This window comes from Pterocles gutturalis, unplaced genomic scaffold, assembly GCF_000699245.1.
Source record: "Pterocles gutturalis isolate BGI_N339 unplaced genomic scaffold, ASM69924v1 scaffold8766, whole genome shotgun sequence".
Classification (NCBI taxonomy): Eukaryota; Metazoa; Chordata; class Aves; order Pterocliformes; family Pteroclidae; genus Pterocles; species Pterocles gutturalis.
The window spans coordinates 1-12,226 of record NW_010102994.1 but is presented as its reverse complement, the minus strand read 5'-3'; the positions used below and the strand labels follow the sequence as shown (position 1 = coordinate 12,226).

Here is a 12,226-nt window from a genome sequence, read left to right as displayed (position 1 = left end):
GGAAAGAGGATCCCTGGCTTGATCAGCAGATAGATCACGCTTTTTAGCATAATTTGTCTTTTTAATCCTCACTTGTGGTCAGAGCATCAAATGAGCTGTTGAAAAAAATGGGTGATTAGCAAGGTATAACCCTTCATCATGCACTGCAAATGTGATTTCACACTGGGATCAGCACTGATTCGCTCCACTTCTCTTCAGTCTCCATGCGGGAGTAAGCTCCAGGGCTAGTTTGGACACGGCAGTGGAGTAACCCCGACGTCCCAGGGGGCTGGACCCCTGTGTCCCCAAGGGGACAGTGCTGCCACCCAGAAGTGAGCTGGGGACTGAGATGCCAGCCCTGCAAGGAGGGCTTGGGCAGGATTGTCACAGCAGGTGAGAGACCTAAGAGTTACCCTCACAAGCAACAGCCAGAGAACTTAAAAAAAAAAAAAAAAAAAAAAAAGGGTTTTTAGACCCAGAAAATATGCAAACGATTTTGGGGTTTGTTTTATTTGATGCATAAATTGTAGCCTTTGTCCAGAGTGTTTTACCAAAGGAGAGTGAAGACAAGCTCTGCAGCATCTCTCGGAAGCTCACGGTGGATGGTCAGCGCACGCTGACTGCTCACGATACACGCTGACCTGACCCGGAGGCAGGGGAAGGAACAGGGAAACCACCGGGTACACAGGGACGTTGCCGTTTGCACTGCACCTCTTCCTCTGGGGTAAGAGACGAGGCTTTTGTTAGCGCAAGATTAATGTTTATAAAGCGTCTTGGCATGAAATGCTGTTGGCTTTTCTTTCCAGCACGTTATAAAATCATCATGGAAAGAAAAACAGAGTGTCCCTAATGCACCGGATTGCTGGTACACCGGCGTCTCCTGATACTGCACCAGATTAACGTGACAGAGCCATAAAACCCTGGATCTTCATTTATCACTCCTCTTTAGCTTTCTCCCATGCTCGGAGAGGTTTGAAATGAATATTAGCTTTTTCCCTGAAGAGAAAATAAGAACTTACCCAGAAATGATCGATATTTCAACTCAAGTTTTTACTCAAGTGTTGGTCTTGTGAGTATTCTTCAGTTCTTCTGTGTTCTTACCTGATACACTGAGGAGGTTTTTATTTTTTCTTTGATTTTGGAGTTTATTCTTCCACCTGCTTCTCGTTATATGGCTTGATCTCTGTGTGTGCAACTTTTTTCTAGCAACGTGTTTTTCTTGTTGTGTTAAAGTAACTCTCACAGTCCCTGTGGGACTGACACACCTCAGCCTGAAAGAAGTCTAAAAGGGGGTTTGGATCCTGGGGTGAAATCTCTGGAGGGACATTTTGGGTTTGCTATCTACCCCCTGAACTCGAACCACCACCCCGAGTCTGCAGGTTTTGTCTGACTCCAAATTCCTCTGTTTCTATTCTGAGCAGCCTTCTGGCAAACCAGTGTCCATCTCACAACCCCCCTGCATCATACATGAGTCTCTGCACCACCTCTAAACATATTTTAAAAAATAAAAGGCTAAATATGAGACTTGTTCCTTGCACATTTTCATTCTGGTGGTGGTGCTGCCAGTCCCAAGCTACCAAAGGTTTCTGCTGGGCTGCTGGTTTCGAGGCTGTTGGGTGCACTTTCTTGACGTTTATCAGGAATCCTTCAATAATCCCCAAGTGAGATGATTTATCTCAAAAATGAAGACTGAGATACCCCAGCAGCCCTTCTCTCAGGCAGCTTTAGGAAAATAGTAGTGAGGACTGGCAGCGATGTCACCCTTCCCTCTGGTCCCGAAGCACTGCCTCTCCCCAGGACCGCCAGCTCTGATTTTTGTGGAGCTCCAAGGACATTGGCAGGAGACAGCAATTTATAATGTTTGGTTTTGGTTTGTTTTTTTGTTTTTTTGCTTTTTTTTTTTCGGTGCTGTCACTGGTCCCGAAGCACTGCCTCTCCCCAGGACCGCCAGCTCTGATTTTTGTGGAGCTCCAAGGACATTGTCAGGAGACAGCAATTTATAATGTTTTGGTTTGTTTTTTTTGTTTTTTTTTTCAGTGCTGTCAGCCCTGAATGCTGTATGACAGAGGTCAGGACCGTTCTTCCCAGTTGTACAGATACAGAAACTGATGTACAAGGGGTGAAGCGACTCAGGCAGAGGCTTAGTCAAGGCAAGTTCCTAAATCTTGCCCTGGCATTTCACCTGTTCTCTGCATACAACTGCGTCTTGCTACTTCCAGAGCAAATCCTATCACAGCATATAGCTGGTGAGAGCAGCCAGCGTCGCTCAGCTTTGCTGCTAGTGTGAGCAACCTTCTGGTTCCCTCACTCTGCTGATTTTCCCTGTGTTAGGAGCTCAGCTGCTGCAGAGGGTCAGGTGGGTGACTGGCGATGGCATGGATGTACTCAGCAACACGCTTTGCCTTGAATTATGCATCCCTGAGCTTCTGCGGAGCAGGCTGGCGGGGCTGCCTCCATGGGGCACCCTCCCTCTGCGAGAGCATTAATTATTACTGCTGCTTGCAAAATGATCTGCAAACTAAAATGGGTTTTTCTAATTCTGTCACTGGAGAAGAACTTTTGGCTAATCAACTGGAGGCAGATGGAGTTGGCAGAGATGACATAAAGGCCTGCACTAATTACTCCACATGTCTCAAGAACTGATAAGAGAGTTGATTTATGCCTGGAACAGCCTGATAATTCCGGAAATAATAGATATTGCATGACTTAATTAATCAAGGTAAACCTGGCTGTGCTGCGATTTTGAATTAACGGTGCAGGTGGATGGAAGGTGGGCTACAGCCTGCGACCGCCAGGAGCCTGAACGCACCTACCAACAGCCCAAACCAGGGACCAGGCTCTGGATCCATCCTCTCTGGTCCACCCTCCTCTGGGTTACACTCTAGGGAGGAACCACATCAGCATCATGCTTTGTTTACGGTTATTTGAATAACCTGCCTTGCTTGTGCAAATGCCAGGCTGGTATTTACCGCTGGTGCTGTGGTTCAGCCATGTCCCTTAGAGATGCTGGAGAAGGTCACCAAAGGTTGGGAGGGCGGCTGAGATGCCCTCTCCTTTTGTGTCCCCTGCCCTGTTCACTATTCCATACAAATCAATTTCCTTAGAGAACGACTGTGCGACCTGTGTGGGTGGCAGAAAGCAATTTCTAAAGACAATAAATAGTTTCTCCCTGGAATAAAATAAATATCTCATTTGCTTTCTTCCTTTTCATTACAGCGCAGGTAGCTTGGATCAGATACGAGGCAGGAATGGGGTCTGGGTGCCGTTCCTTGCTGCCCTGACCCTGCTGTATGGTGAGTCACTGGATGTCTATTTATCTCCTGAGCTCCCAAGCACCATGAGTCACAATGATTTTCCTTTTGGTGTCAGAGCAGGACAGAGCCTCGTGTGTCCCTGTACTTGGCCCTACCACACTAAACCATATCGCATTTACGATGATTTAAGCATCAAAGACTCAACTGTATCTTTTTGGTGCGGTGCCTGACAGTGCCTGGCGGAGCCATGAAATGGATAGGCAGAAGGGGATTGAACTTGGTTTAATTTCTGAAAATACAGTTTATATTCATGTCCGTACTTACATTCAGAACCAGTAAATACACACAACAGCTTTCCAGGACTTCACGATCATCGTCACTTACATAATAATAAAGTGGTTACATTACAATTTATATGCAGTTTGGTTTAGAATGTGAAAGTGTTATGAATACATCAAATCCTTTCAATAATATTTTGCCACTCTTGTTTTTATTCTTACTTATTGTGTTTGACAGATTCCCGAATACTATGAATCTCTTCTATGGGTTAATGACAGTAAAACAATGCCAATGGACTACACAGCACTTTATAGCCATGGCTCGTACACCATTTCAAGATCAGTGCTGTGGCCTTTTTTGTATGAAACTTCCTCTTAAGAAATAGTGTCTTTCTTTCGAGAGATCCCCTTGAAGACTTCCAAAGATATTCTCTGAGCTCTTTTCTGCTTTAAGCTGATCCCAGCAGTGCAAAGCAGCACAAACCCATCTTAACAAGGTAGTTAAAACAGGTTTAGTGTTGTTTTGCATCCCTCGAGCAGTACAAAGCCGGCAGTGTGTACCAGTAGATCAGTTCTCTAGAGTACAGAGAGTGGTAACACAAGTCTGGCTTTGCTAAAACATCGTCAGAGTGTCACACAGCCCAGTGTAGCCCGTGACACTTTTAGCTGGGAAAAGGAGGGGAGTGAAGTCTATATACATCTATTCGAGCCTGCGGGTCTCCAGATTTTAGCTTTGCTCTGAATTCATCTCTCCTTTAAGTCCCCAAGTTCTCCAGGTCTACCAGTGCTTTGCAGTACCAACCCATGCCCTTAGACCTTGCTAGTCTGCATATGTCCATTGAATTCAATATTTCTCTGGGTTAACATCGATTCCTGCAGGCGGCTGCTGTTCTCTTGCCTGTGTTCAATGGGGTCACCATCCTCTACACCATTACCCTTCCGGAGGCAAAGGACTTTCTGAAAACTCTGCTTGAAGTTGTCAGAAAGAAATCCGTAAAGAATGGGGTTGGCACAGCTGTTTGCATAGGACAGGACCACCACGAAGAAGTACACCCCTACCAACACAGGGTCTTCTGGCAGTATAAATATCAAATTGACAATGTTCATCATGTAAAAAGGGAGCCAGCAAAACACAAAGACCACCACAATGATCACCACCATCCTGGTCACCTTTCTCTCTGATCTCCTGCGCCTCGTAGACCCAACTCGGATCCCTGAAGATTTCACTTTAATCACGATCAGCAAGTAGCAGAGACAGATCACCAACAAAGGACCAAAAAAACCAAGGACCGATGTGTAAATGATGAACGCTGCCGACCAGATGTTGACGGGCTCTGGCCAGTTCATGTTGCAGGTATGAAAGTCTTCCTGCACATCCGAAAAGATGATGACTGGAAGCACCACCAAGAACGAGAATGTCCAGACAGTCACACTGATGAGCTTGGCCACCCTGGGACGTCTCCACTTGGTTGATTTAATGGGATGAACTACTGCCAGGTAGCGGTCCATGCTCATCACAGTCAAACAAAAAATACTCGTGAATTGGTTGATGCCATCTAGAGTCATAACCAGCCTGCACAAAAAGGAGCCAAAAGGCCAGTAGGAGATGGCGTTCTGGGTGGCCAGGAAGGGCAGGCCCAGCATGAAGAGGACATCAGCAACGGCTAAATTCAAGATGTATATGTTAGTGACGGTTTTCATCTTGGCATAGCGCAAAACCACATAAATGACCAACGTGTTGCCACTGAGCCCGACGGCGCATACGAGGAGGTAACAGATGGGAATCAGGACTTTGTGGATGTATTTGAATGAAGGCTGCTCTGAGACTGTCCCGTTCTCTGTCACGTTTGTCAGCAGAGAGGAATTCACATCGCTGGAACTAGCTTCTGGGCTAAATGTGTTGGAAAAGTATAAAGGATCCATAACTTTTACTCCTCAGCTTTTCTTTTAAGGCTAAGAGAGGTTAAACTTCATGGGCATCTTGTTCCTAGAAAGAAAAAAAGGAAGAGAGAAAGAAAGTGTGAATTCAAAGTAAGCTTTACACATCGTTTAATTGTCTATCTATAGTCAGAATTTGGGTTTTTATTATGCAGTTAGCACATGTGATGAGATCAAAGCCTGAATAAAGTATTTTCACACTGAGAGCGCCCAAGTGCTCATCCCAGCGCATGGCGGGACCGGTTCAATTTTCACAAGCTGCGTGCAGCGAGGTCAGGGCTGGATGTAAGGGTGAGGATGGGAGGCTGCACGGCAGTAACACGACATGCACCCCACCGGGAAGGACAAGCGGGAGGAGAGAGGGTGATGGCCATCACACTCCACAGCCAGAGCAGCAGCTTTCCTGCAGCACAGGAGCCTGAATGCCCAGCACATGGGCAGGTCAGGTCCAACCCCTGCTGATGAGAACTGTTAATTCTTGCCTGCCTCCTATGCCACTCGCCAAGCAAACTTTAGAGTTTGACTGTCTCACTCTCTGTAAACTGTTGTACGCACATTTTCCTCTTTTGTGAAATCAAGGAGCAGGGGGGATAATAGCCCCTACTTCCCAACTTGCACAAAAATACACAAACCCAGAACCCGCCTTTCCTCCCAGCTTGCTGTCTGAAAACTGGTTTAGGAAATGTTAGGAGATCATTTTGAGAGACTCTGACCCAACAGCACATACACATCAGGCTGAAAGCAGAGCCCTGGCATTAGTGCCGAAAGCTTTGGAGTCCAATTTGGTGCAATTCTGCTGTCACTTCGCAGAGGCTCAGGGACTTACTCAGCCTCGTGTCCCTCCCCTCCAAGCTCAGGGTGCTTTCAGAATCCAGAACCAAAGATAGTTCCCAGCTCATCGTACGTGGAGCGCCCTGGCGATGGTTCACAGGTCTCCCTGTTTACATAGAAACAGTCGCAGTTTGAGATATTCAAATGCCACTTGCTGCCTGGCAGAACCAATTGAGAACCCCCAGGGAACAGCAGCAGCTGTGTAGGTGGGGAAACAAAACCCTCCATAACAACCGACAAAACCCTAGGGGAAAAAAAAAATAAATCAATGAACTCCAGGATGGAAAGGTCCACGTCTCAGAACACTTTTCCATCGGGTCAGGCCATGTGCACGCAGGTGGGAAAGACCACAGTGTAAGGGAAGAAGCTGTTTCTTTGGCATCTCTTGAGACTATTCTTCTGTTAGTGTTTCTGAGTCCCTCTCCTCTCACCCTGAAGCATGCGATTTGCCTAAGAAACACCTTTCTTGTGCAAGAAATCCAAACTGCAGTGGGCAGCTTCAGGACACAGATTGCTGGAGAGATTTGGGGATGGAACACAGTGTCTTAGACAATCTGAAAATTTCCAAAGCTCTGTTTCTATGGCATGCATGAATATTCACATGCATATTTTTTCGTTCTTTGTCTGAAAATGGTCTAAGTAGGTGTTGATAAAACTTTCTGCTATTAAAAAAACCTAAAGCATCTGCTATAAAGGAGCAGAGATTCAAAACACCCATCTGGCCCAAGATCTCTCTCCCAGGTCTGGCCAGCAGGCGGTGGTGAAGGTGCTCAAGGAGGATGTGCCCAGCACCTTTCGTTCCCATCACCTGGTGGTTGGGTTTCCATAATAATCTGGAGGCACGAATCTGGATTCAAAACCATCCAGCCCACACTGCACCCATACCTTTCAAGCAGAACCAAAATTCAGCATCATGGAAGCGTGCAAAAGGCTTCTGGTCCCCAAGAGGAATGCAAACACCTCCACGGGCTGGGCTTTCTTTGTGGGTGAGAGAAGCTGCAGTGGGGGAGAGCAGGAGTCCTTCCAGCTACCAGTAGTAAGCATAAATACACTGTTCTGATTTGGGAATGTGCAGATGGGAAGTAGGTGTCTCACATGTAACGCCGTGGCTGGGAGGAGATGTTCCAGAGAAAGCAGAAATCCAGGGCGGCTGGGATCGTCAAGCTGCCAAAGCTCAAACAAATGCTGGCTTGGAGATGGGGATGAGGAAGGGGCAGGGAGGGTCTGCAGGTTCTGAATATGCTATCGGGGTGTTTGGGGTTTCGGTGTTGCAGCTGTGGGCACAGTGCAAGGGTCATTGCAGACCCTGACCACTGGGAGAAGCCAGCTGGGACCATGCTCCTTGTGAATTAAATAGGACTGAACCTCCTGCTTATGTAAGAAAAGGCAAACTCCAGTTCTGGCCAAAGAATGGGCTTTTCCATTCTGTTCTGCCACTAATTTTAAATTATAAAGTTGTATCAAAACTCAGATTATTTGTGGGGGAAAACTGAGAGAAGCCAAAGCAGCTCTTGCTCTTTGGCTCTCAAAGGAGCTTCTTGCTCCCCTTGGTCTGTGAGAGTTTTGATCTTTGGAAAATTGCATTTTCTTGCAACCCAGATGTGGTGTGACCCATCTGGTCAGCCAGTGTCTTTGAAGGGAAGAATATAAAATAAAATGGTTCTGGGATGCAGCAGTCAGTGTTTATAAACCCATATTCATGGAACTGCATCTTTGGGACTGAGTATGGTGCTGCGATTGGGAAGGCAATTCTCCCCGGACCAGCTCAGCAACACCCAGTCTGGACAAAAAACAAAATTTCTGCGACAGAAAAAAAAATAAGATGTGGGTAAAAAGAACCAGTGCTGCCCTCAGGAGGGGAAGGTCAGGAAATGCAGACATGTGTGGCTGTCCTAGTGCTATGAAAATGAGGATGGACATCTTTCTTCTAAAGTCACCTCCTTTTTCCCCACAGTACATATCCCTGAAACAGCTGAGTATGGAAATTAGACTTGAAGAATTTACTGTGTGTTGCTCCTTCCACCACATTTAGATTTCAAGCCTTGGGAGGAGCACTGAGGAAGTTCCTTTATGTGGATAACCTACTGCACGAACCCCTGCGTGCCAACAGCCTCCGGTTCTTGGAGCCATCCTTTGCTGGCACTCCTGGTGCATCCGAAGGATTTTCTCGCAGGACCTTTGTGTGCCTCCCAGGGAGGGGGACGGTTCTTCCAGCCTCCTTCCCCAGCAGTGTGATGGTCTCCTCCTGCTGCCATCCCCAGGAGTCAACGACACTTCAGCAGTTTGTCAGTATTTTGGGGCTCATCTCTTGGTTTTGTACAGCAATTAATCTTTACTTTCAGGTTTTTTTTGTTTCATTTGATGAATTTTGCACCTTTCCCTTCAACAGCGAGTAGATTCAGAAGGAAATGCGTTTTCTAAGGCTGTCATGAAGTCTTTAGTCTCCTCATTTGACGACTGCCTGCCAGCTGACAGCATCAGCACGTTTCCCATACACTGGCTGGGGACGTGATGTGCTGCTTCAAGTCTGAAAACCGAGCCCCGCTCTCCGGAGTCCCCATCCTGCGCTTTACCCACAAAGCCACTGAAACCTCCTTGCCTTTGCCTTGTAGGCACTGGCATTTGGGGATTCCTTATGGCATGGCAACAAGAAAAAAAAAACCTGAACAACTGCAAAAGCATGTTTTGCTGGCTGTCTTTGGTGAGGACAGGTGATTTTTCCCTCCCTCTAGCTGACAGCTTCCCCCTCATCAGCACAATTTTGTCTGAGCTTATATTGCCACTGCAGCAGTTAATGGCCAGGAACCTCAACAAAGGATGACTAAATATAATTAAGGCATGCTGACTGATATCTTATACCCTTGATTTTGTATTCTTAATTAATGAATTAATAAAAAAAAACCACCTCTAGGGGACTTTCTCTCATCCAGATTTTTTTTTTCCTCTTTGGCGTTTCATCTCCAAGACATCATACTGGTGTACTTCATAAATTATGTGCTTTCTGCTTAAAGCACCTGAACCAAAAAGGAAAATGGAGCTAAGAACATAGATCCAGAGAAATCACCAGTATAATTCCAAGTTCTCCTTTTTCAGAGCAGTACCCTGAAAAAAAAAACCTGCATCCACTGCAGCTGAATATATCTGACTGCCTGTGTCCCTGCCCAAGAAAACTGAGAGAATAAATAGCAGAGATGTCATGGTACAGACCATTCTGCCTGGAAGAAGGTATTTCGCCTTTGTGAAAACTTGTTTACCAGTTCTCCTAAACAAAGGTGCTTTTGCTGGGCACAAGAGCAGGTATCCATCTGACAGCACGGAGCAGCCCATTAGTGACTGAATCATCATCACAACATAAGGAAGGACAAACCTTAAAACTGTCCAGGTTAAAACCAGATCAAGATTAAAATTCTTCCTGGCTGTGGTTACAACAGCAAAGCAAAAATAACTCAATGAAGTGCACTGCAGCAGAGTACAGCGGGGTATAGCTGTGATCAAGAAGGAATTACATAAAGAAACCTAATTTTATGAGTCAAAATTTGATCTCACTGCCTATTTACCCCGGAATCATAACTTGTTCTGATGCAGCATCGCTGGTGAAGAGAATTATGACAACAGACACCAGGTTAGTGCTTCCAGGTGCAGAATAACTAGCAGGAACAGACAAAATGGTAACCCGGACAGATACGCTCTTAAAGCAGATGGCCTTGGTAGTAATGGGAAGAAAAGCACCTGGATAAGTATCCAAGAGGTATCTGATAGCAGCAGAACTTAGTGGTTTTTCCCATCCTATGGAGTTAGCTGTGATGAGTTAGTGGAGCAATTTGCTGTAATGAAGGGAAGAAAAGCTCTCCTGGTCCTTCAGCAAATTTGCCCTTTTGGGGATGAGTGCTCATCACCTGCTTCTTTAGACACAACCCACAGAGCCTCACACTTTGTATTTGCAGGGATGGAGCAGGGCTGGTGCTGCAGGAGGGCGAGGGGAGGAGGTGGCGTGAAAGTTGGTGCGACCTGGCAGAGCAGCTCAGAAATAACACAAACACCCAGGCAAGGCTCTGCGTGAGGAGGAGGGAAATGCAGCATCGTGCCAAAACCTGCTTCAACTTCTTACAGTTACAATAATGTTCTTGTACTAAACCAGCAGCTCCCTGCGACCACAGCGATCTCACCACTTCACATACAGAATTCTTGGGTCTCCCCACTCCCTATTGCACCTCCGAGGGTAAAAAAGCAGAAAGATTCAGCTCAGATGGCAACTTTCTGCTTGTTAAAATCTGCCATTTGATAGTGTGTGTTTCCCACTCAAAAATTCGAGCAATTGATTTTTCTCTCCAAAAAACATAACAAAACAACTTTCTCGCACCAAATTGTTTTTCTGGTTCTGACTAGCTGCATTGGTACTGAACACTGCTCAACTGAAGTCAAAGTTGAATAATGTCTTGCCACTTTCAGCACTATCAACATCTTTAGAAACTATATTTTCAAATTTCAGACCAGCTCAGTGTTTCCTAAAGCACTCTGTAGAGATGTCACCTGATAACTTGCTTCTATTTTTAGTTTTCAAACAAACAACCCATGAAACACTTTTGCTTTTGCCAAATATTTGCTAAACACTTTTTTCCCCCCCCAAACACATTTCAGGCTCTGTTACACTCAGAGATTACTCACTTTGGCTGAGCTGGTCGTGTCACACAGTGGTGTAATCACATGCTTCTGGTTTTGCTCCCAGATAGTTGATTTAAGCAAATTCAGGCAGAGGAAAGTGTGGAGCCCAACATCTCCGTGCTCCCCACACCCAGGCAGGTGTGGCTGGGGCTGAACTCCAACCACTGCTCTGGCACATCCCTGTAACCAGGGGGTTTTACCAAAATATTTCTCTTCCACCGCAATCCATCGACATCAAGTGATTTCAGGGACACGACAGATTCAAAGACAGTTCCATGGAGCAGTGTTTAACTACAGGCTTCATCTGCTCCCAGGCTGGGGAAGAGCTGGAATCCCCACAGATCCCTTTGGCTCGGGGACCCCTTCCAGGAGCACCCCAGGTTGGAAGGAGCACGGTGACAGCTTCTCTTGCTGCAAGAAGTGGAGCAGCTCCAGGAGAGGAGCCGTGGGGGGGACCTCCCAAGGTGCAAAGTCTCTGGCTCAGCACACCCCACACCAGCAGGACAGATCCACTCCAGCCACCGAGCCCTGGTGACATGGTCCCCTGGAAGGTGGGATTCCCAACACAAGCACTAACAGACTGATGCCAGCAACCTGAGTACTGGCTGCCCGGTGTAACCTGCATGTCTCCTCCCTCCCAGAACTATAAAAAGTCTCTAGTTTACCCCAACACAAGCCTGCAAGTTCAAAACACCTGAGCTGGGCTGTTCTTTCCCTGCTCCTCAGTGCAGAGCTCTGGGCACAGGGAACAAGCTGTGCCCGGTTCTGCAGTGCTGGGAGCTGCTGCAAGCCAGAGAGGCACAGAGACACACAGTGGTACCCTCAGGAGTCCACTTGACCTTGACCATCTTGCTGACCACCCTGGACCACATCCCTGTGCTTTCCTATCAGAAAGGAGCATCATGCGCTCAGCTCCAGCCCCCCAGGGATTTCCATGCCCCCATCCCGCCAGGCTGGCAGCATCCAGGGCTTTGTCACCTTCTGGGGTCCCGGTGGGGCTCAGAGCAGGTGGCATGCAGGGCTGCCCCTGTGCATCCCTCTCGCAGGTGCCTTTTCTCCTCCCTTTCCAGTGGCCGCTTTAAAGTGCCGCAAAGGATGGTCCTGCTCCGGACACCGCATCCTGCGCTCGGCCAGCGGCTCCTGGCCCCAGCCAGGATGGGGTCACTCCACTCTCCAGCAGCAAAAGACCCCCTCATTCTCCCCCACATAAGAAGGGCAAACTCGGGGTGGCCACTTGCTTCAAACAGGACCGGGCACTCCAGTACCTCATTCATCCCGGAGAAC

General features: G+C 47.2%; 1 protein-coding gene across 1 annotated transcript; it reads right to left on the bottom strand.

The window, feature by feature from the left end:
- Positions 1 to 4,321: 4,321 nt before the first annotated feature.
- Positions 4,322 to 5,434, bottom strand: SSTR5 (somatostatin receptor 5). The gene has a single exon (XM_010086518.1). The coding sequence runs from the start codon at positions 5,432 to 5,434 to the stop codon at positions 4,322 to 4,324; it is 1,113 nt and encodes a 370-aa protein (XP_010084820.1).
- Between the last annotated feature and the right edge of the window lie 6,792 nt (positions 5,435 to 12,226).